The sequence below is a fragment of the Solea senegalensis genome, linkage group LG20 (assembly GCF_019176455.1).
Source record: "Solea senegalensis isolate Sse05_10M linkage group LG20, IFAPA_SoseM_1, whole genome shotgun sequence".
Lineage (NCBI taxonomy): Eukaryota > Metazoa > Chordata > Actinopteri > Pleuronectiformes > Soleidae > Solea > Solea senegalensis.
Genome location: NC_058039.1, coordinates 12879407 through 12903141, shown reverse-complemented (window position 1 = coordinate 12903141; position 23735 = coordinate 12879407). Strand labels below are relative to the sequence as shown.

General features: G+C 40.3%; 1 protein-coding gene across 1 annotated transcript in view; it reads left to right on the top strand.

Moving 5' to 3' along the window:
- The window catches only part of pkhd1l1.1 (PKHD1 like 1, tandem duplicate 1), a 44084-nt gene that overhangs the window by 9644 nt on the left and 10705 nt on the right, over positions 1-23735 (top strand). Inside the window, exons 20-55 of the mRNA XM_044053214.1 lie at positions 59-169; positions 276-425; positions 667-791; positions 866-1029; positions 1251-1411; positions 2465-2591; positions 3167-3321; positions 3515-3637; positions 3900-4005; positions 5106-5213; positions 5304-5468; positions 5592-5713; positions 6462-6594; positions 7568-7760; positions 8043-8185; positions 8822-8926; positions 9055-9240; positions 10061-10234; positions 10608-10810; positions 10942-11914; positions 12047-12298; positions 13021-13170; positions 13706-13880; positions 14845-15001; positions 15086-15242; positions 15618-15827; positions 17006-17135; positions 17744-17985; positions 18404-18540; positions 18692-19721; positions 20389-20580; positions 21445-21596; positions 21694-21853; positions 22060-22231; positions 22753-22841; positions 22975-23135. Coding sequence (XP_043909149.1) covers positions 59-169; positions 276-425; positions 667-791; positions 866-1029; positions 1251-1411; positions 2465-2591; positions 3167-3321; positions 3515-3637; positions 3900-4005; positions 5106-5213; positions 5304-5468; positions 5592-5713; positions 6462-6594; positions 7568-7760; positions 8043-8185; positions 8822-8926; positions 9055-9240; positions 10061-10234; positions 10608-10810; positions 10942-11914; positions 12047-12298; positions 13021-13170; positions 13706-13880; positions 14845-15001; positions 15086-15242; positions 15618-15827; positions 17006-17135; positions 17744-17985; positions 18404-18540; positions 18692-19721; positions 20389-20580; positions 21445-21596; positions 21694-21853; positions 22060-22231; positions 22753-22841; positions 22975-23135 — 7293 coding nt within the window. The remainder of the gene's footprint in view (positions 1-58; positions 170-275; positions 426-666; positions 792-865; positions 1030-1250; positions 1412-2464; positions 2592-3166; positions 3322-3514; positions 3638-3899; positions 4006-5105; positions 5214-5303; positions 5469-5591; positions 5714-6461; positions 6595-7567; positions 7761-8042; positions 8186-8821; positions 8927-9054; positions 9241-10060; positions 10235-10607; positions 10811-10941; positions 11915-12046; positions 12299-13020; positions 13171-13705; positions 13881-14844; positions 15002-15085; positions 15243-15617; positions 15828-17005; positions 17136-17743; positions 17986-18403; positions 18541-18691; positions 19722-20388; positions 20581-21444; positions 21597-21693; positions 21854-22059; positions 22232-22752; positions 22842-22974; positions 23136-23735) is intronic.

Below are 23735 nucleotides of genomic sequence, written 5' to 3'. Positions count from 1 at the left end.
AATCCAATGTGGAAACTTCACAAACAATACTGACTCACCTCTTGTGACTGTGAAACAGGTGAAGTCAGCTCTGGACGACATGATGTCAGCTGAGTGTCCTCCTGAGATCCTGACCACCGAAGGCACCAATGTGAAATATTTCAAAGATATTGAAGATGGCGACCCTGACGTAAGTGAATGTTAATATTGGTTAATATTAAAGTGTCCCGTATAACACTTTTTGTCTTATTTAGAAGACCAGTGTGTTATAAGGATTGTCATTGTGTCCTCACTAGTTTAACAAGGAACAGGAAGGGACTCCTGTCAAATACACTGCCTTCTGTGGTCAGTGGTCACTGAAGAATGCTCAGATCCTTTTCAAGGACACGTACACAAAAGCATCTGGAGGCAAATATGGATCGGTTTCACTGGACCAACACAACATGGTAAAACACGCATTTAGTTCATGTTATTGTTTTTGAAAACATTTTATATTAAGGTAATTGTAATAATCACAGTCAGTCCATATTAGTGTTAATCAAAGCTTAGTTAAAACATTTATTATGAATTTCCAGACACACAAATTGAATTACTCTCACTTTCTCCACACTGTTATTGACATGTGGTTTAACTGTACATGTTTTTCAACATTATAAAAAAAGGATGTCTCTGTTTTTCTTCTTTCAGCTTTGTTTTGCCTACAAGGGGAAATTAAAAAATGAAGTGGGAATGAAATTCACTTACACTGACAGCAGTGGCCAGAGCAGCACACAAACTGCAAAGATTATTACAGTCTTCAATCAGGAAGAAAAGTCAGTGACCAAAAGACACATACTGTATATATAATTCAAACACGATTGGAGCACTAATAATTACTTCTTCACAGATGGAGTTACAAATGCATGGACATGAAGAGCTCTTTGCAGACACTATACACTGGAACCAAATACAAGCTGCTGGAATTTTACCTCTACAAAGACGTCTCTGGAGAAGACTTCTTCGTGGATGCCATTCACATTGGAAATGCGGCCACCACATATGATGAAAATGGTAAACACATCAATATTCTGATTGCTTATGCAAAAAGTACTGCCAAGATAAACATAACACAGTCACCATCTTGGCATGTCAGACATAAATCTGTCATTATCATGTATGAGATTTTGATTTGAACAGATTTTAATAGAATTGACCACATGTCTTTCATTAATACAGGGACTTAAGAGTTCAATAATTGACTTGATTGATAAAATTGTGTGGTTTTCTCTCAGCCCTTCCCCTCAGGAGGAGGCCCCCGCCTTTTGAGCTTGATGGTAAGGCCTTCCAGGAGATCTCTGTTGAAAAAGGCCTTTCCGACATAAGCTACAAGATTAAAGCCATCCCAGTAGATTGTGCCTTCGGGTTCCCCATGTTCGAAGTTGGCTTCATGCAGGTAACTTGACATTTATGCGTATGAGCAACTGTTTCATATTGCAGACAAGGGACAGCGTGTCTGTCTAGTTCCGGTTCATCTTGTGATTTTAGCACCTGAAAACCCAAATATGGACATATTAAAGTAAGCAGTGGACTCTATACACTTACAAGTGAAACTTGGATGTTTTAAAGCAGTGCTATGCAGGATTTTTACCCTAATTGAACAGCTTCCAAGTCATTGTTGCACACAAACACACGGAGAGGAAGTGTCTGTTGAAATGTGAAACGCTTGAAAGAAAGATGTCTTGAGGGTGAGAAAGAGTCTATGGGAGGAGACGAGTCCTCTCCCTGCCACAGTCAGAGAAACATGAAGCAACAATGTGGATTCCCTAATCTACTTGGCTTCTGTTCTGTGTCTTGAGAAATAAAACCCAGACAAGCCAGAGGCCAGAAATCAAACCCTCAGCACCGCCCAGATTATGTACAGTTCTGTTTAAAATCTTTTTTAAAGTAGCTCATACTCAGTTGAACGGCAATTTACCTTGATAATGATTCTTAGCGGAGAGGGCTTGGTGACTTACAAACTGCTGTGATTGATTTAAATTAAGTCTCCATTCTGCAAGTGTTTGTATTACTTTACACGTTATGCTTTAAAAAGTAATTTAGCCTCTGTGGAGCTTTTTATGAGGACCAACTAATAACATTTAAAAAAAAGTAAAAATCAATAATTAAAATACAAGATTAGGTTAAAACAATACAGACAACATGAATACAAAAGTATGTAAAATGTTTTTAATAATTTGTTTCTTTTTCTCTTTCTTTGTAATTGGGATTATGTTTTAGTGTTAATCTCACTTTATTTCTTAATAATACTGTCATAAAATTAATGCAGATACTGAAAAGAACAAATTTCCCTACACTTTTTTTGAACGGTGATTATGTCTAAAAAAACACACACTTTAAAACAAATAAAATTGATTCCCTAAGTAGAAAATTGAGACATACAATTTAACAGTACTTTAAGGTTTTAAGTACATGTTGTAACTCTTTTCTTCTTTGTCTGACATTAAAGGTGACAAACAGCGGTCAGGAGATGGTCGAGTACAAGAACGCCACCGTCACCGTCACTCGCCCTCACAGAGCCTCACCCGCTCTGACCGGAACCTTTGATGTGGAGATTTATGGAGGCCGAGCTGAAGGTCACACACACTAAACATGTGATACCGTGTTGTATTTGAATTGCAAAACAAAAAGAACTACTGCTCTTGCTGCCGTTTACTAAACCTTTAAACCATTTAATCAGTGTTGGTTAGTTGTCAATGACAGAAACACCTGTGTTTGTGTGGGGAGCTTCCAGAGTTTTCATCATACTCTTACTTACAAACCTTCAGCTCCTCCTCCTGTCTGTCACTGACTCACAATCACTTCATTCATTTACTTACACATATACATACTTATTTATTTACTTATTTCTTTCTTTCTTACTGCTGTCAGCTTCTACGAAAACATGTTTGAGCAACAAACAACGATCACGCTCTTTTCGATTAATTAATCATGATCTCGTCTAATCACATACATTGCAAGACATTAGACATCAGCAATTACTTTTCATATTATTGGAAGTGGAAAATACATTATATATATAATCCAGAGAAACAGCAATCACATTTAACTCACAAAAACTCGTTTTTAAAGACTGTTGTGGAGTAAATCCACATTTATTTGAGATATTTGAGCAGAGAGGTGTTTAAACACGACTGCTTCTCGTCCCCAGGTCTGTCAGTGGACATCAGCGAGACAGACCTGAAATATGCTCTGGAGGGAATCGCAGGGATGGGACAACTCAAAGTCCAGTGGCAGGGAACCTGCAGAAAACCCAAGTGGAGGGTTGAGTGGCTCACAAATCCCGGAGACCACCCTCTGTTCCAGGTCTGACAAAATACACTTCATCATAGACATTCAGTGAATTTTTCCCTTATGGAATTTTATCGTGTTTTAATATTTAATTTTGCGGAAAGGTCCTGTGTTTAAGGCTGTATGTTATCTTACTCATACTGTAGCTACTGTAACCACAGCACGTTTGGCACCGAGTCCACTATATTATTGCTTGTTGTCATTACAGATTGACAGCACGTCCATTGTTGGCAGCAATGGAGTTGTTTTTGCCAAAGAAAAGAAACGGGGTGGAACGTTCATACGCAGCCTGACGGGCGATTTCTTCCGTGTCTGGGAAACTAAACCACAGGTACGAGAGTGATTTCAATTGGTGTCGCTATATTTTACCTGTCAAGCTTGCTGTTGGATTGTGCCTGCTCAAAAATCCTGCTGAACTAGTTTTATTTTTGTCTGCTTGTTTTTCATCGGTGCCTCAGGGGGAGGAATTAGTCTGACTTAATAGCTGCTTTGTTTTGACAAGGCTGACACATACAAGCTCTTTATAATTCCACAATAATGGTTATTGTCACGGCTTTACGCGCTGTCATGTCTCGTTCTTATGTTCCTCGCAGGTGGAGGTTCTCATCAATGGCCTTCCCTCCAAGTGTACGGGCGACTGTAGCTTTGTGTGGTCTGATGAGCAGACACCGGTTGTGACTGGAATCAGCCCGTCTCAAGGTGACTATCTTAAATATTACTCAGCATTAGGCAACACTGGCTGATTTACAGATGTACAAAAAGACAAAGACAAAAAAAAGACAAAACAAATTCTTTATCAATGACTGCATTTATCATAATAACCTTTTTCTACTCCAATTACTCCTGATTTGTGGTACATCTATTACCACAATCTGGCAGAGGCAGCAAGAATGTAGCTAATGTTTGCAGAAGTGGTGACATTTACCAGGGTCTTTGAATGCATCTTGTTAGCTAATGTGCTGAATTCTAGAATATTCAAGTATTTAAATATTTGACGAATAATACCACTAAATATTCAAATTCCCATTCCTAGTACTCAAACACAATAATTTAAAGCACTTTACATTTCAGTATTAAATGATCCTAAAACATCAATCTTGGTTACTTTTTTTTTCTCAATTGACTGCTTTAGCTAGTTAAAAATCATGTTAATATGCAAAATATAAAATCAAATTTATTTATAAAGCACATTTAAAAAAAACAACAGCAGGTGACCAACGTGCTGTACAGTAGTTGAATAAATAAACAGATGTAAAACAAACAAATAACAAATAAATAAAAACATAAAATACTTAAAACATATGAGTAGACAACAACATCTCACCCAAACTCGCAGTGTCTCAAACGGAAAGGAGAACTAGAAAAGAGATTTAAAAAGATAGAAATAGTTGTGAGAATAACACATATTTCAAGTATCCAGTAGAATTAGATTTATGGCAAAAACATTAGGCAAAATTTCTTCATTGTCAAACAAAACCTATGAATTTGAGAGAAAATAAAGCTCACTCAAAAGTAAGAATTTCCACTTGTAAAATACTTATGTGTTTTGTTTTTTTTAATTTGCAATTCTGTCACATTTGAGGAAAGTTGGTGGTCTCTTAAACTCCCAATTCGCCCAATTGGGTCGTGCCATTGATGACCCCGCCCCACACAAGAGGATTATGACAGACTTGCAAAACAAATAAAATCTGAGGATGAAATAGAGACAAAAGTTATTTTTACTCTTGTTTGATATTGAAGCAGTTCTGTATCATAGCATGGGCTCATATCTAATTCCATAACATTGCTCTTATGTTTAGGATCGAATGGCCTCGGGACGCTGCTCACTGTCACTGGAACTGGCTTCAGCAGTGAAAATGCCACCGTCATGGTGGGAAAGGCCCCGTGCCAGGTTGAATCATTCACAGGTAAAAGGAAAGAGATTGTTGTTAAAAGTGATATGAAGCAGATTTAAAAAATGAAATGAAAGGATGTGACTGTTGTGACTCGTATTTCAGCGACCACTCAGGTGTGCAGGCTGGGCCCAGCCACTGCCGGCATCGTCCCTGTGTCAGTGAGCTTCCCCTCTCTGGGTAACGCACGCTACGTGGACGATAACATCCTCCACTTCACCTACCAGCTCATCGTTTCCTCGTTCTCGCCGCTGTCTGGAAGCTTGGCGGGTACGTCACTGCTCAATCTGTCAAAAAACAAGCATAACCCTGTCGTTGAAAGTCTCTTTTAAAAAGGGTGAGTACACATCATTTTAACATACAGCGGCAGTAACTGTCACCTTCTGACCTCAGGTGGAACACTGCTGACGGTGGAAGGTTTCGGCTTCAACCAGAATGCCACGGTTACCGTTGATGGCGAGGAGTGCACAGTGGTCGACGCCACTGACACGGAGATAAAATGCAGAACGCCAGCGGTAAGTGATCATGACCCTGTATTATCTATCAACACCAATCTATGAGCAGCGGACATGAGGTGGGGGGGCGTGGCTTGAGTAGACATGTGACTCATTTACCTATTTTACACATTTAGATTTTAACTTGTAGGTGTAACATTTAGATTTAACAAATACAATTATTATTTATATTTCACTTTTCACTTTATTTATCATTTAATATTTTGGATTAACCTTTAACCTGTCTGTGTAACATTTAGATTTAATGTTTAACATTTAGATATTATAATTAACATTTAGATATAACAATTAACATTGACATTTATCCTTAACATTTCACATTTTGACTTATTAATCCTTTAATATTATTTTTAACCTTTAACCTGTCGGTGTAACATTATGATTCAAATATTTAGATTTAATATTGAAACAATTACATTTTACATTTTAAGTTAACTAAGTTTAGCATGATTTTAGATTTAGATTATGTTTTTTATGTGTTTTTTAATTTGCAAATATTGCCGTAAATAAGCTATATATATTAAATAAGTAGTTCAATGTGGCAAAATGTTGCTGTTTAAATTCAGCGTGAGCAACTTGCTCACAAGAGTAGGTTTGTGATTTATTCATGTTTTTGTTCATGTCTTCACCTGAGCACAAGTTGTAAAGAACCACATTTTCAAATAAGCATCTATAATCCCTTAAATATTTTTTTTTATTATTTTAAATCAGTGATATAATGATGAAACTCTTGTTTGACTTATGTCAGAGAGCTGCGGGATCCAAGATGGTGACAGTGATGATGGGAAACATGAGTCAAACACCCAGTGCCCTCTTCACTTACGACATGGCACTCACGTCCCAGGTCTCAAATCTGAGTCCTCAAACCACCACAGTGTTCGGTGAGTCCAGTCTTTATTTAATGACTTAACTTCACCTAAATTAACGACTCAAAAATAACCACAATAAAACTGTCTAACTGAAAAGAGAAATTGCGTCACTCTTAAAATGACCTTGGTTTTCTGTATTTGTGGTTGTTTGTTGGTTTGAAATTTGTTTTTATGAATTAACTGTTATCAGTATTGTAAACTCACATGGTTTATTTAAACCAAAGCTTGAGTTCAATGGGGACAATGTAATCTGTTCATTAAGGTTAATTAACAATTAACAACAGTTTTTCAGCTTTCTCATTCTGAATATTTTCTGTTTTTTTGCTCCATATCACAAAGAAATCATTTAAACGGATTCATTTTGGTTTGTGGACCAAACAAAACATTTGAGAACATCATCATATCCAGGTTTTGGAAAAAAAATTCAACAGTTTCTGACATGTTATGGCTCAAACAAGATCAATCCGACAGATTAATAAATTATAAGAATAAGTGTAAACTGAAGTCAGTAGAACTCTCATCTGTCCACTGAAAACTATTGACGCGCAAGCTATTTTTCATCACATATGTGAAATATATTACATTACATTACAGTACATGTCATTTAGCAGATGCTTTTATCCAAAGCGACTTACAATGGAATTGAATACAATCAGCCAGGGGTGGAGTCGAACTTGCGACCATGATGTCTTTCGCACACAGGGTACCGGTCTTAACCACTGAGCCACTACACCCCTATATATGAAAATAATCTTTCAATAATGTACTGTATATATAGACATTACTGATATACATGTCACTCAGAGCTTTTACCTTCTTAACATTTTTCCCTTCAGGTTGTGGCCTGAAGATAATTTACGCACCTCTCTGCGTAATTACAGAAAACAATCCAGAAACGTCCACGTTTTTTAAAAGAATAAAGTGAATATTTAGAATAGTCTGATCTTTTGATGTATTTTGTTTTGTCTTTCGTCTATTCGCGCAGGTGAACGCATTCTGACCGTGCAAGGATCAAACCTGGGAGTCGACGCCAATGACACCGTGGTATTTGTCGGCAGAGAGGAGTGCAAAATTGTGCAGTGGACGTCAACAGTCATCACCTGTCATCTGCCCGTGCTGCCCCCGGGTCTGCACAAGGTGGAAGTACAGGTTGGAAATAATGGCTACACCAAGATGAGGTAACATTTCCATGCTTTGGAAGTACTAAAGAACACGCACACGAAAAACTGTAAGGGTGGGGATTGTTCAAATATATACTTTAAAAAAAACTTTAAAAACTTTAACACTGAGACAAAATTACATAAACTTCATGTGTCTAAAATGTCCCTTGTTATTTATATTGAAATGTAGCGCAGGATTAATTCACTAAAGTCAATTTTTAACATTATTAATTCGTTAAACTTGTGATTTGCAACTGAATTTGACTCCTTTTTTCTCTCTTTCTGTTACTTGTTGCACAGCGACGGCCTGAATGCCAGTATTGAATACGTCCTAGAGATCCACAGCATCTCTCCACTGGTTGGTTCCTTAATGGGAAGAACCAGATTGACTATTTCTGGCTCTGGTTTCAGCAACAACACAATGGACAACAAAGTCTCTGTTGGTGAGTAACACACACACACACACACACACAAGGATGACACAACATGTGTTATTACCACAGCAATTAATGGAACAACAATGGAATACTATACCAAATTCATGTTTGATGTGAGAAGCCAGTGGAGACACAAGTCCTCATCATCATTCACCTGTCCTCATCGTTCACCTGTCCTCACCGTTCACCTGTCCTTATCATTCACCTGTCCTCACGTTCACCTGTCCTCATCATTCACTTCCCTCATCATTCATCTGTCTTCATTATTCACCTGTTCTCATCATTCATCTGTCTTCATTATTCACCTGTCCTCGTCATTCACCCATCCTCATTATTCACCTGTCCTCATTATTCATTACCAAAGTTTCCTGTGCTTGTATAAGTAGTAATAGTAGCAAAGTAGAGTACTTCCAAAAAATATATACTTAAGTAAAAGTAAAATAACACATTTTAAGAATTTCTTTAATAAGTACAAGTACACAAAAAAAACCTACTCAATTACAGTAACATAAGTAAATGTACTTCTTTACTTTCCAACTTTGTTGATTACTAATAGAGAGTCAACAGTGGACTATCAAAATAAAAGAGTTTTAAAAAAAGTCTGGGAAACATTGTGTTCTGTGTTTCTTTGTGGTGTGACAGGGGACAACAAGTGTGAAGTGGACACGTCCTCGGCCAATGAGCTGCAGTGTGTCCTCCAGTCAGGGGAGAAGAGCCACACTGTCACCAACCAGGGGACGCACATCAGTACGTCTACATTTCACCTCCTTGTTGTGTTTTCTGCTTTTGTAATGCTGCGTTAATGGCGTGGTGTTTTCAGTTAGTAGTTACATGTACAGATAAGTCTTAACTTTACATATGTGTGTGTGTTCCAGCTTATGGAACAGGATTTGCATGGAGTCCTGTCTCTCGCACAGTGTTTGTTGGAGACACGGTGAAGTGGAAGTGGGAGGCTCCGGCCTTCCAGAACGTCAATTACCGGGTCTTCTCTGTTTCCAACCCGAGTGGCGTCATGTACGAAGGAGGCCCATTCACCAGCGGAACCATGGGAACAAGCGAAGGTAAATAAAAAAAATAAAATAAAAATAACACACAAACCCTAGACAGAACTATAAAAAAACTGAGATTATTCCGTCCTTCAGATGTTCTACACTTATTGTCAGTAAATCATGCTCATTGTGTGGATTTTTAATGGGATTACATGGATGTTTATGGAGTGAAACTGTGGGATTATGACATATTAAGAGGAAGATGACTGCATGTGATTCAAGATTTGAATTGTACATTTACACAGTAAGAGTGACTAGGAATTTCTGATTCAGCACCATAACAATAAACAGAATAAATATAAAAGAAATATAATCCCATAAAACACACTTATAATTTAAAACAAAAAAACTATATTGTGGTGGAAAATACAGTGGATTAGGTGTATAATATTACATAGTTAAATAGCTGAAACAACACACATGATACGGATATAATTATTTAGCTAAATATATACACAGACAGTATAGGAAAGATATATAGAAAAGTATAGTTTAAAGATTAAAAACTTGATCTGTGACAATGTAAAGTAACTTTTAAAAAAAATCAAGCTTTTCTCAATTTTTATTCAGTTTTGTCTCCATAAGTGGAGGTTTTCAGATTTAAATGAATGAATAGATATATAAATAACCAGCTAATAAAAAATATTACTTGTGATTGGATTATTTATATATAACTACAAACAGTTTTGTAATCAATGAAGTCACTAAATAAGTGGAGGCCTTAAAATAATGTGTTTCTGTCTCATCTTTTGACGTTTTTTTCCATTTAGTCCTAATTTCACACAAATACGTTCCATGTGTCATAATCTCAGCCTCTCTTTTTTTTCCTCAGGGGTTTTCAGCTACCGCTTCACCGCCCCGGGCGTCTACTATTACAGCAGTGGCTACGTAGACAGCAACAATGCCAAGTCGCTGCAGGGAGTCGTGAAGGTGGAAGCGCGGGAAGCGACAAGCGGCGCTCTGTCCGTCAGCGTGGGAGGAGTAGAAGCCAGACAACGCATGGGAGGTAAATGTACAGATGAGGATTTTATCCCACACTCAATATGAAACTCTGAGACATGACAAGAAAAGATCGTGTTAAAGCTCCAGTATGCAACTCCTGTCACCAACGTTCTATTGCAACATATCACTCATGTTTCAGAGAACTACTTCCTAAATTTCCACTGCCGTCTCATTTTTCTAGCGTAGCTATTCTGCTTCCGTCAGCCGCGACGTAAAGCACATCATTCTGTGTCTCCACAGACACAAAAACAAAACACTGCTATACTGAGAAACACAGTCACGTGGAGCTGACAGAAGTGGAGCTTAAATCAGCATTATGTGAACTCATGCACTGCAGTGTTCATAAAGAGTCCACTGATCTAATGTCTCCTCTTCAGGTTCACCTCGTACTGTCAGGGAAGCTCCAGGGTGCGTCGTGACCCCAGATTGTCCGTCCAACACAACTTCAGGTGGTCTTTCTTTCACCACCTCTTCCTGCGCCACCCCGACAGTTCACTCCATCTCTCCCAACCAGGGATCATATCACCAGGTCATCCACATCCAGGGCAGCGGCCTCAGCGACACTGCCTGTGCTGTGGAGGTCAGTGGTGGTTTGTTAAATACTCATAACTCTGAAGACATTTCAGTGTAAAAAGAAAAAAAAAGGAAAACCACAGAAACACACTGTTTTGTGTGTCACTGTCTTACGCGGTTCCTCTGTGTGTCCTACAGGTGACGGTTGGTGATCAGACCTGTCAGGTGATCAACAGCTCCTTGACTGCGATCTACTGCCGCCTCGGTGCCGACAGTGAACTTCCCGTGGGTCTTGCTCACCCTGTAGCCGTCAAAATCAACAACCTGGGCAGCGCCGTTATCGCCGTGGCGAACGAGCTCGAACGCCGCTTTGTTGTTCTGCCCGTCATCGACTCAGTCTCGCCCCAGATTGGCAGCACCACGGGCCACACCAGGCTCTCCATCCAAGGCTCCGGCTTCTCTGAAACACAGGTGACGGTAGCGAGCGTGTCCTGTGCCCTCGTGTCTGTCAGCTACACCAGCATCGTTTGCGACACTGCTCCCTCCCAGCCGCACAGCGGCGACGTCATCTTCCACAAGAGCCAGATCCAAAGCTCCTGTAACTCCACCTGCTCCTTCGAGTACTCGTCCTCCGTCACTCCCACCATCACCAACATTTCCCCAGACAGCATCAGCGATGCCACGACTGTGACCATCTCTGGCACAGGCTTCAGCAGCAGTGTGGAAGACACGGCAGTTTTTGCCAGCAGCATCGAGCTGGAAGTTACCGCCTCCACCAACGACACCATTTCCGTCCAAGTAACCGCTCTGCCTGCAGGTGACCACTCGGTCACGGTGATCGTGAGAAGCAAAGGCCTTGCGTCCGGTGACCTCACCTTGACCAGCACTCCCCAAGCTGCCCTGACCCCCAGCGTGGGCAGCCTGGCAGGAGGAACCCCGCTCGTCATCACAGGAAACGGCTTCGCTCCAGGAAACACCAGCGTTATGGTTGGCGGCAAAGAATGCAAGATTGAGAATATGACGGCGGCTCTTCTTCACTGTCAGACGCCGCCAAACAGTGAGGGACAGGCGGCGGTCAACATCCAGGTATTCTCTGTGGCGTATCCTGCTCTCTACTTCAACTACTCTGCAGAGCACACTCCCATCATCAGCTCCATCAGTCCCACCACAGGTAAACATCATCCTCCCATTCATGCATTCATACTATTTAAATCAGCAGAGGGACAACACTTTTCTTGTACCACATTCCCACCCATTCACACCCTGCTCTATACGTCTCTTCCACCTGTTTAATGTCCCACAGGGCCGAGCAGTTCACTGATCACACTGACGGGTTCAGGATTTGGCACCGACCCGCTGCTTGTGTCCGTCTCCATAAACGACGTGCCCTGCCTGGTGTCGCCCACACTCTCTGACACACAGCTCCAGTGCACGGCAGGAGAAAACCCGGGCGGGACCTACGGCGTCATGCTGCACCACCACGTCAAAGGTTACGCCCAGTCGAGCGCCACGTTCACGTACGAGCTGACGCTCAGCAGCGTGCTTCCCAACGAGGGTGAGCAGAGATACACTTTTATTTTCTTTGGGTCACACTTTACACTCCCACGTATCATCCAGGAAGAATAATTATGTTACGGCAAATGTAGAGGATAATTAAGTATTCTTTTGACTCAAGTATTCTGTCAGTCAGAAATCTAAATTAAGGGCCAAGGAGCAACATCCAAAGCTACAAGCCTTATAAAGGTAGTAAAAGGAGGGAAAAGGGGATTTTACATTGTAACTTAATGGAAAACCTAATAAAATCTAAAAGGGCCACAAATTCTAAAACCTACGAAGGGAAATTTCACAACAATACCAACAAAAGATATTGTAGTATAATTAGAATATGGAAGTATACAAACTGTTTTGATGCAGGCAAAAATACAGTAAAGTAAAACTTTAGTGTAAGGCAAGTCAAGTTTGTTTATGTAGCACATTTCAACAACAAGGCATTTCAAAGTGCTTTACTATAAAATATATAAATTTTTTATTTTTTTTTTTAAAGAGAGAGGTAAAAGAAAGAAAGGAGATTAAAAGAGACCAAAAGTTGCACTTACAGTGCAGCAGTGATAGTAATAATTCATGATAGTAATTCATTTTTTACTTAGACACAGTGGACTCTTATGGGAGATTGTTCCAGATATTTAGGGCATAAAATATATATTATACTGTCTCTCGTTGTTGCTTATTTTAGAAAAAATGGATTTAATCTAATCTCCCCTGTAATCTGCTTCTCAGGCAGTTTCGGCGGCGGAGCTCGTCTCGCCGTCCAGGGCTCCGGCTTCGACCCGCAAACGTCCGCCGTGACCGTCTGCGACGAGGAGTGTGACGTCGACAGGGAGGCGTCCACGACGACTCACCTGTACTGCATGTCTCCGCGCAACAACAGTGAGTGCGGGCGTTGTTATTTCACACGGATGGTCCAGGAAACTCAAGTGTCAGTGCTGCCGTGCAGAGAATGAGGACAAGAGGATGTGATAATTCAAACATGTGTATGGAAGTGCTTGAGATATGAGCCTACAGCATGTTCTACATTTATTTATTTGGGTCCCCCATGTTTCAGAGAGCTGGGTTGAATTCCTTAACCTAAAATTCTCTTTGAACATCCTTATCACATGTTTCGGATAATCTTGCTTCAGATAATCATGCCTCAGAAAATGTTAATTAACAGATGTTTGGTCTCTTCAAAAGCTACATACTACAGCTTTAAGATTGAAGGGCCCATTAAGAAAGAATGTGTTCCTACAGGTTTGTATCTCTTATACAGTCAAGCTCATCACATCCAGTGCAACAATAACCTGTCACAGATGAACAAAGAGCTCAGACTGGTTATTATCTTTGTTCACGCATCGTAATTCCTTTTGTTGTTGTTGTACATGTGTGCCTGCCTGTGTGTGTGTGTGATGGTCGTGTCTCCTGTCAGACACTCAGGCACTGCTGAGCTGCACGGTCTCCGTCATCAACCAGCTGAATGCCGTCAACATATCGAGTGGTTTCACCTACAAATCTCTGCTGACTCCAGTCATCACCGAGGTGTCGCCTCGCAGAGGAGGCACCGCCGGAGGCACACGACTCACCATCACAGGCTCGGGTTTCAGGTAGAGAGAAAGGAAACGTGCCCGCGGTGGACAAATACGGGGACACACCCAGATTATAGTTCTCCTCTGACAACACAACACAATCACTTTTATTTCTTATGTTAACCTGAGAACATGTTTTTTTTGGCACGAACGAGAACAATACATGAAAGAATCACAATCCGTTTTATTGCCAAGTTTATATTAATATACAATGAAAGTGCTTCGGTGTATTAATGCAGAACAAAGAGCACACTTTAAAAAGACTCTCGCCCTATGAAGATTAAAGCTGATTCACTTAAGAAGAAATCAAATATTCACACTTTTATGACTACATGATATAACGTTATATATTACACTGAGTCTTATTATGAATCAGTCAATTGTCTTAAATTATTAAATATTCATTAAAATCTACTCTTTAGGTGCATTATATTATAACGGGACTAATATTATCATGCATTCTTTTATATGAAATTACAATAAACTACTTAAATGTTAATAAATTAAAATAACAGTACAACAGCTACTGTAATTGTAACAACAATGACTTATTATATATATAATATATCTTAAAAGCAGTATTTCCCAAACTTTCAAGATGCAATATTCGCAATATAAGCCATGACGAATTTGTGCACAATGTAGCGACTCATTTAGAGCCATATCAAACGTCATTTTATACATGTTATTTAAAATATATACACAGAAATCTGTCCTAAAAAGTTCAAATTTGTTTGGGCACCCAAAAAAAATACATCCCGTGACCCATCTGGGGGATTCACTTTATAAAGGTATATTGTAGTTGAAACTACAATGATATATCACAATATATGCATTCATGAATGCTTGTATATGACAGCATTACAATATAGACAATTTATTGTATCAAATTTCAACCTGTCATCTCCACTGACTGACATGTTTCACTCTCGTGACATTGACTCTTTTTTTTAATTGTTTTTTTTCCCACTTCTTCTTCTAGCACAAATGTGAATGACGTGGACGTGACCATCGCAGGCTCCGTGTGTGACGTCGAGTCCTCCAACAACACGCACGTCATCTGCGTGACCAACGCTCACAGGCCGTCAGAGGAAGCTAAAGTCAGGGTCAGCATCGGAGACAGAGGCATCGCCAAGATGGTGAGAGACAGAGACCTCCCATGACCTTCTGGACAAATCAGGAACGTCCACTGATTTATGTTTCTCAAATGTTTTTGTTTTTAGGACGACGCAGATTTCTTCTACGTTGACGTGTGGTCGTCCAGGTTCACGTGGGGCGGCCTGTCTCCACCTGAGAAGGGCTCGTTCGCTGTCATCACCAAAGGCCAGACCATCCTTCTGGACACAAACACGCCTGTGCTGAAAATGCTTCTCATTAAAGGTAAAAAACAGGATGTAAGACTCTCATAGCCTCTGTATATACTGTGTGTTTAAACATAGTAATGGAAAAAAGCAGCCGAAAAATATTTAAGTTTGTCCTTCTGTTTGTCCTTCACAACGGATCAATCGGGGGGGGTTTATGATGGATATGTGGTCACCAGACTATGTTCCCATTCCCATGACTGAAATGATCACATTTTCAGGAAGTCCAGTTTAACAAGTTCTTTGGAAACTTCTTCAATTCATAATGAGCCTCCAGCTCCACTGTTCAGAAAACTACAGGTTCTAACAGCATGTGATATAAACAGTCAACAAATAATGAGTGTTTATGTATAATTAGTATTTTCTTTTTTGTAAATTATTCCTTTCTGTTCAGGAGGGACATTGATTTTCGATGAAGCCGACATCGAGCTTCAGGCAGAAAACATCCTGATCACAGATGGGGGGCGGCTCCAGATCGGCCAGGAGGGGGCGCCCTTCCAGCACAAGGCCATCATCACGCTCCACGGACACCTGCGCTCACCTGAAATTCCTGTGTACGGAGCCAAGACACTGGGTGTCAGAGAGGGAGTGCTGGACCTCCATGGTACGAACACACACAGTTCATTTTTATTTATTAAAAAAGTATGTTTCTGGCCTTTTCAGAAACATACTGTTAGGTTAGATTAACAAATGTGATTTGATCTTATTAAAGTGAGCAAGCTAGTGAGCTGTTTCCTTTAGCTTCGTGTCATTATGCTAAGTGAAGCTGCTGGATCTTGCTTCTGAAGATACAAATACAAGAGTAGGATCACTTGTATCTCCAAACTTCTTGAAGTGTTCCTTTAAAAGAGCTTGTATATGTTATCGTAGCGTTGTGGAGCATATAAGTGTTGTTTTAATTTAAGTAAAAACATAAAGTGGTGAAATAAATTAAACTAAGTAATTTACCTAAATACTGTATAATTGTATAATTTAAATGTCCTTCAATAGAGTACTTTACTAGTTCAATCACTAGTTAAATAAAATCGATCAAGTTTATGCACCAAAGATTTATTGATGGTTTATTGATTTTTTTGCAGCAAACTTGGCCTTGGCTGTGTCTGATTTAAAAAAAATGTCAATGATGCACTTGGGCACATTTATTTTTCTACGCGACATGTGAGACATGTGATGGGTTGTTTATCCTTGTATCACTGCCATTCAAGCTCCATAATGTTTTTCTTCTCTCTTTTGTCAAGATAAAGTCAACACAGACTACCTCAGCCAACAATAACAAAACATCTGCTGCTGCCACAATAATGCACAGTTGATCATATGACCTTGATATGAGATCCCGCGACTCAAATTATTACTATTATTACTATGTAATTGTTAAAAACAAATATGCTTTAACAATCAAATCTCACTTGGATCACATTTTGGTGTGAAATAGACATTTTTGGTGAACATTTTTGAAGAGGAACAAGAATTTTTGAAAAGATAAATCACAGTTTCAAGCATTTTCAAGTTCTGCATGTGAAATATTACTGCGATAAAAATCAGTAATAAATAAAATAAATTATTATCAGTAATGTGACTCTACAAAATTTGACATATGAATGTAGTCTAGACCCACGTTGTTGTTGTTTTTTTTTACAAAACCCCAGATTACATGTCGTTATGTCACATAACAATGACCTGTCAGAGTAATTTGAGTCATGTGTCCTTTAAGCGAGGCATAATTAGTGAAACTTCACCTGCCCTCCTCAGGCGCGAGTCATTGTTTGCAACCTGTTTGTCCAGGTATTCCTATTCCCGTCACTTGGACCCACCTGGCCCAGACTGCGGCCAAAGGCTCCAGCTCAATAACCCTGATGAAGGGGGTGACCTGGAAAACCGGAGATGAGATTGTCATCGCGTCAACGGGAGACAGGTACGGTCGGAAACTGGAACTCAGGCTTTATCTAAATATATGAATTGTGCGATGCAAAAATGCAGTAAGCGCATCTGAGATGCAACTCCCATCATATTCAGATATTTTTTTTCCAGTAGATGTGGGAAAACAAAAATGTATATACATATATATATGTATATAGCATGTTATTGTGTCCATTTCCTTTATTGGAAAGGTAAAAGAATACAAGAATTTAAATAGATTATGAATTTGAAAATCAGTTAAAGTTGACTTTAAAAGTCATATATACCAGGATTATACCTGCTATGAACCAATAAATCACAACAGTGCAACAGAGTACATACAGTAGAAAGTGAATCGCACAACAACAACAGTCCACGTCGGGTCCTGATCTTAAGGGTAAAACACAAAAAAAGTGTCATGCACAACATATTTACTTAAATTGCAGATTAACAAATTGGCACATCAGTAATAAACAAGTTTTAATTTACACTTTCTAATGCAAGAAAATGGGTGTCAACGCTTCTCACAGAAATAATTCATCATATTCACAGATTTACTTTCAACTGAAATAAAAACGTGATGGGCTCGAGCGATACTTAATCCCTCATTTCTTTATTCTTCAGGCATAGTCAGCGAGAGAACGAGAAGAAGAGGATTGTCTCTGTGTCCTCTGACGGGACGACTCTCACGCTGGACGAGCCCCTGGAGTACGACCATCTCGGGGTGACGGTCACTCTGCCGGACGGGACGTTGTTTGAGGGCCGAGCTGAGGTCGGTGTCCTGACCAGGAATATCTTGGTTCGCGGCTCCCAAAACATGGAGTGGAACGACGTGATCGAAGCATGCCCTGATGGTTTCAACACAGGTAATATGTTGCTAAAATTACTATTTTGTCATTAAATTTTACATTCAATTAGAACGTAAAATTGTCATTCACCCACTCTTAGTTTACTCGATTCATATTTTGTCTCTGTCACTTCAATCTCATCCTGAAATGGTAGCCCTAAATGTAAAGATGATCATTAATCATTGTCACATCTGTCAATGATCATCATTAATGTTAACATAGGAAATGTTGTATTAGCAATTTACCTAGTAGAATGCTTATTACTCTTTATTTTCAATGTCAAATAAACCAAATACAGAGGGACAGAACATTACTCAGAAAATGTTATATATAGGAGTATACATGTACTGTGGGCTTATACTAGTGATTTGACACTAGAATATTATACTAGAAAAAACGTACACAGTAATGAGATCATTCTCTCTCTGTGCTTTAGGTGAATTTACCACCCAAACCTGTTTCCAAGGACGGTTTGGAGAGGAGGTGGGCAGTGATCAGTTCGGAGCCGCCATCATGATGCACGCTCCCAGGCATAGTGAGAATCTCGCGATTGCCAGACTGGAATATATCGAGGTGAAATGTTAAAAACATTTGTCTTCTGGAATGTCTTTACATGCACTGATAAGCAAAGAGGATTGTTTTGCTTAGAATATTTCTATATCCTGTTCATTTTCCTACTTTTTAACATGATAACTCTTTATGTCTTGATGCTGTTGTGCGCCAGGTCTTCCATGCAGGACAGGCCTTCAGGCTGGGACGTTACCCCATCCACTGGCACTTGATGGGAGACGTAGACTACAAGTCGTACGTGAGGGGTTGTGGAATCCATCAGACGTTCAACAGGGCTGTTACCATCCACAACACTCACAATCTACTGGTGGAGCACAACGTCATCTATGATATCATGGGAGGGGCCTTCTTCATCGAGGACGGCATTGAGACAGGGAACATCCTGCAGTATAACCTGGCCGTGTTTGTCAAGCAAAGCACCAGCTTGCTGAACGATGACGTTACTCCCGCTGCCTACTGGGTCACCAATCCCAACAACATCATTCGCCACAACGCCGCTGCAGGGGGCACCCACTTTGGTTTCTGGTACCGCATGCACGAGCACCCTGACGGCCCGTCCTACGATAAAGATATCTGTCAAAAGAAGGTTCCCCTCAGCCAGTTTACCAACAACACTGTGCACTCTCAGGGTTGGTTTGGCCTCTGGATCTTCATCAACTACTACCCAATGCAGGGTGGAGGCTGCGGCTCCTCAACCCCTCAACCTGCTGTCTTCGATTCCCTCACCACCTGGAACTGTGAGAAGGGTGCAGAGTGGGTGGATGTTGGCGCTGTGCAGTTCAACAGGTTTGTCATGGTCAACAATGAGAAAGCTGGTATTGAATCCAAGCGCATCCTGTCATGGGCTGTGGCCGGATTTGGAGAGGACGGAGGGGCGACAGTGTCCAACAGCACCATTGTGGGCCACGTGGATGAGCTTCAACTGGGAAGCTCCTTCTGCACAACTAAAGGTATCATCCTGCCCTTTGACGACGGCATGAGTGTCATCAACACCAAGTTCCTCAACTTTGATCGCAGCTCCTGTGCAGCCATTGCGGTCACAACAATCGACGGAACCTGCTTGGATCGCTGTGGTGGCTGGGCTGTCCAGTTTAGTGGCATCCAGTATTTCAACTCACCAAACAAGGCCGCCTTCAGGTGGGAGCACGAGGTGCAGTTGGTGGACTTGGATGGCTCCCTCACAGGTATGTTCTGTTGACTAAAGGGCCGTTCTCACACACAGCACATGAACCCACAGATGAAGTTATCTCAACTTTCTTTAATGTAATGAGCGTTTTCAGCGCGTGTTTTAATACTTAGGGCCAAAGAAGAAGGTCAAACTAGTTCACTCTGACGTTAACTAAATCCATGTTTAATTTTGGATTAACCCATCCATGAATATATCAACAACGCTTTGGTAAGGGAAAAGTGGCACTGGTAATATGTTGTTGGTGTTTTGACAGTTTAGTACTTTTTAGTTTAATGTATTCATTCGGTGAGACTGATGCAACTTTAGTCATCTCAGCACCTCAGTTCACCCAGGCTAAATAACAGCTGCTAAAGACGTGCTGCATGCAAAAGGCCCATTTTCACTTCTCAAGTGACCCAGAACCTCTCTATCAATGCAAGAAACATCTGCCTGTCTGTTAATCGCATAACTTTCCAACGGGACGCTTGACAGGCTTCAAATGGATATTCCCTTCATCCGTCTGTTAATACAGGTGACTGACTAAGGGCACCAGTGTGTGCCATGCCAACTTTGCTGATGTTTGGATAAGAAATGGAAAAAGAGAATGTGTACTGCACTCGTTGAAATAAAAACAGTGAAGCATGCATCACCTTATTTACCTGCTTTTGTTTGATTGTTTTCAGGAAATGTGAACCACAAAGTTGTGCCCATGAGCGACCTGCTGGACCCGGCTCACTGCACCCAGAGTGCTGAGTGGAGTAAGGGTTTCCCTGGCGCCCTGTGTGATCACACAGTCGACTTCCATCGCCTGTCTTTCAATGAGCCCTCTCCAGTCTCTCTGGCGGGCAAGAACGCCATCTTCATAAACTCACACGGTATGAAAACACCTCTGTTTGTGGTTGGAGAAACTGTGAGTCGTCTAAATACACGTTAACACAAACAAAACAGGACAATGATGAAAAATGAACTCCAATAATGGGATGGGGATGGACTGGAAATTATGGTTAGCAGAGAAGAGTGCTGTGCCTCTGCTACTATGAAGACAAATAAGTTTATTACGGTAAACTGGCAACCTTCGTGTCTTTCATGGTTCCTGTTCCTGTCAGTGTTGTAAAGACAGGCAGAGAGTAGTAGCAAGTTGCTAGTAAGGATGAAAATACAATCTTTATTTTGTAGTTTTGCTCCATGTCTGCTGGGATTGGCTCCAGCTCCCCCACGACCCTCATGTGCAGGATAAAGAAGTAGAAAATGGACAGGTCAAGTCCTCTTTTTTCTGTCAGAACCCCTTCCTGGACTCCAAAACCATGGTACAAACAGTGCCATGTTGACATCTTGTCAGAGGCTCCCATTGTACGACACCTTCAAAATCCCACTGGTGTACACCCATTATGTTCCATCATTTATCATCTATTTTCCTCTAAATAAGGAGCATGAATTACAAAATTTGCACTGTTCACTGAGACATTAACTCCTCTGGAAATTGTTAAATGACATTATAAATCAAGAGGAAAAGTAGAAGCTCTTTTTTTCATATAAACTTTGAGGGATTGAATGCAATCAAGGAACTATATAGACAAACTGGCAGGGATCCAAGAAGGGATTATATACAGTATATTCTAAAAGAAGTTGGGAATAACAAGAAACCAGAATAAAACTACAGGAACAGTACATGTCTGATTTTTTGTGTGTTTGTTTTTCATTGTTGAAACTGATGTTTTGTTTTCTTCACTCATTTACAGGGACCAGTGTTGTGCCCTACCTGAAGAAGAGAATGACCCACAAGCTTGGCTGGATGGCTCTGTTGCCCTCCCAGCAGACGTACAACTGGTTCTTTGAGAATATGGACCAAATCACCAACATCACGTACAAAGCAAAATTCTATGGCTTCAAGGTAAACAAACATCCCCTCCCATCATAGCCACGCAAAGAAAGTACGGTACAGTAACAGACCATGTCCGCTCTCTGACGTCACACGTGTTTCCCTGCAGAGCGATCAATACGTCATCATCAACCACAATTTCACCCAGAGTCCAGACAGTTTCTATATAACCGATAGGAGGAACGGTTCAACGACACCGCTGACCTACAGCGGTAACAATAACGGGGACTGGTACTTCGATGAAAACTCCAACAACCTCTACTACCTCGGTTAGTCACGCTGTTTAGATTTTAATGTTCTCATATGCGAGTTTATGGAGTATTTTTTATTTCCTTTCCTTTTAATCCTTAGCTCAATCAATATATAATATATTTAAACTTAACTTTACTTAACTTAAAAAGTAAAAGTGTTCTTTATTTTCCATGCTGGTGAATTCTCTTCATTCTCTTAATGTTTTTCCTGATTGTTCTTCCAGTGTCTGGGAAGACAAGCATGCGGAAGCGCCGTAACAGCGTTGACCGCTCCAGGAGCGACACCAAAGTGGACTTTGCTGTCTACCGTTGCTTCTACCTCGACTGTATTACACCGACTGAGCCCCCTCCAGTCACACTGCCCCCCTTACCAAACACACGGCCAGACGACTTCATGTACGTTTAACTCTTTAGAGAGAAGTTTCCTCTTTTCTTAAATGTGATATAGTTGAGTGGAACATATAAAACATATTTCTTTTTGAAATAATAAAGCTACTAGCCAGTTAAGAAATCAATAAAAGTAACTGGAAGAGAGTATACAACATGTTCATATAAATAGTATCTATTTTTGGTGTCTGCGAAGAAGCACACAGTAGGAGTAAAGCTGCATACAGCAGGATTATGGCTGGAAACACAGAGAAGCGCCCTTAGATGTGGATTCTGCTGCTAAAAATAAACCTGGACATTAAGTGGGACTTCATAGTCACATTTTCTAATCACAGCTGCAGATGTTTCCTGGATTCAGTCTGAACAAGTAATCCTTATTCAGAAATCCATAAGAGACAATAAAGGACTATTACACTAGAGTTACAAAAAAAATTGTTTTTTATATCTTAAAAACCTGAAATTTATAAATATTTTCACTTTGGTTTGTCTGTCCTTGCACTAAAATGTCCTCAACATGTGTTTCTCACCAGTGTTTGGTCTGATGCATCTTTCTGGGAAACTTCAGCTGAAAATAATTTCACAGCACCAACAGATGGCGCCGATGTGGTCATCCCATCAGGTAAAATCCACAGGGAAACAAAAAACTCACACATCGGAGCTGTTTGTTTGTCTTTTGTACTTCACAAGTTTCTTTCCAGAGATTCATATCGACTCTTAACGTAACTAGAACGTGTGTCTCTGTCAAACCCCAGGAACCTGGGTGGTTTTGGAGGGAAACACTCCAGCGCTCAACAAGCTGACGGTCATCGGAGTTCTGGAGATCCCCGACACCAACATCTCATCCAGCAGAGTGGCTCGCTCTGTGTCCGACTACAACTCTGTGGTGATCAACGCTGTCTACATCTCCATCCAGGTCAGTGGGATTAGTTAAACGTCCCTCAATCACAAAGTCAATTGTTCTTAAAATTTAAAATAGCCACATTTATAAGTCAAAGTATAGGTGAGAACAAACTTATTTAGCTTCTGGGCTAAAAAGAAAATAAACAAAAATCTTGCTTAACCAGGAGAATTTGTGCCAAACAGAGGAAAATGGCTCAAAATTATAAATAGTACAAATATACTAGTGTACATTTATATATATATATGTGTATGTATAAATATGCACATTTGTGGCCAGTACCTACACAAGGAAAACATAGTATGAAATGCATGATTAAAAGAGACAAGCATTAGAGATTATAGTTACTATGACTGTGAGACGACAAAAACAAGTTTATAATGGGTTTCAATGGTGACACTTTATGTACCTAAGGTGACGAACGTAACTATTTGTTTCACACAGCGTATTTTAGACCTGTCATAGACATGTATTTTAGATATTACAAAATGTCATGCCATATGCATTAGAGGCGACAAAAAAAAACTTTTACAAACTGTTAAAGTAAACTGTTACCAGAGAGTAAAAGCACAGCAAACGGGTTATAAACCAGCGTGTGACTGTGCTGTGTGTGTC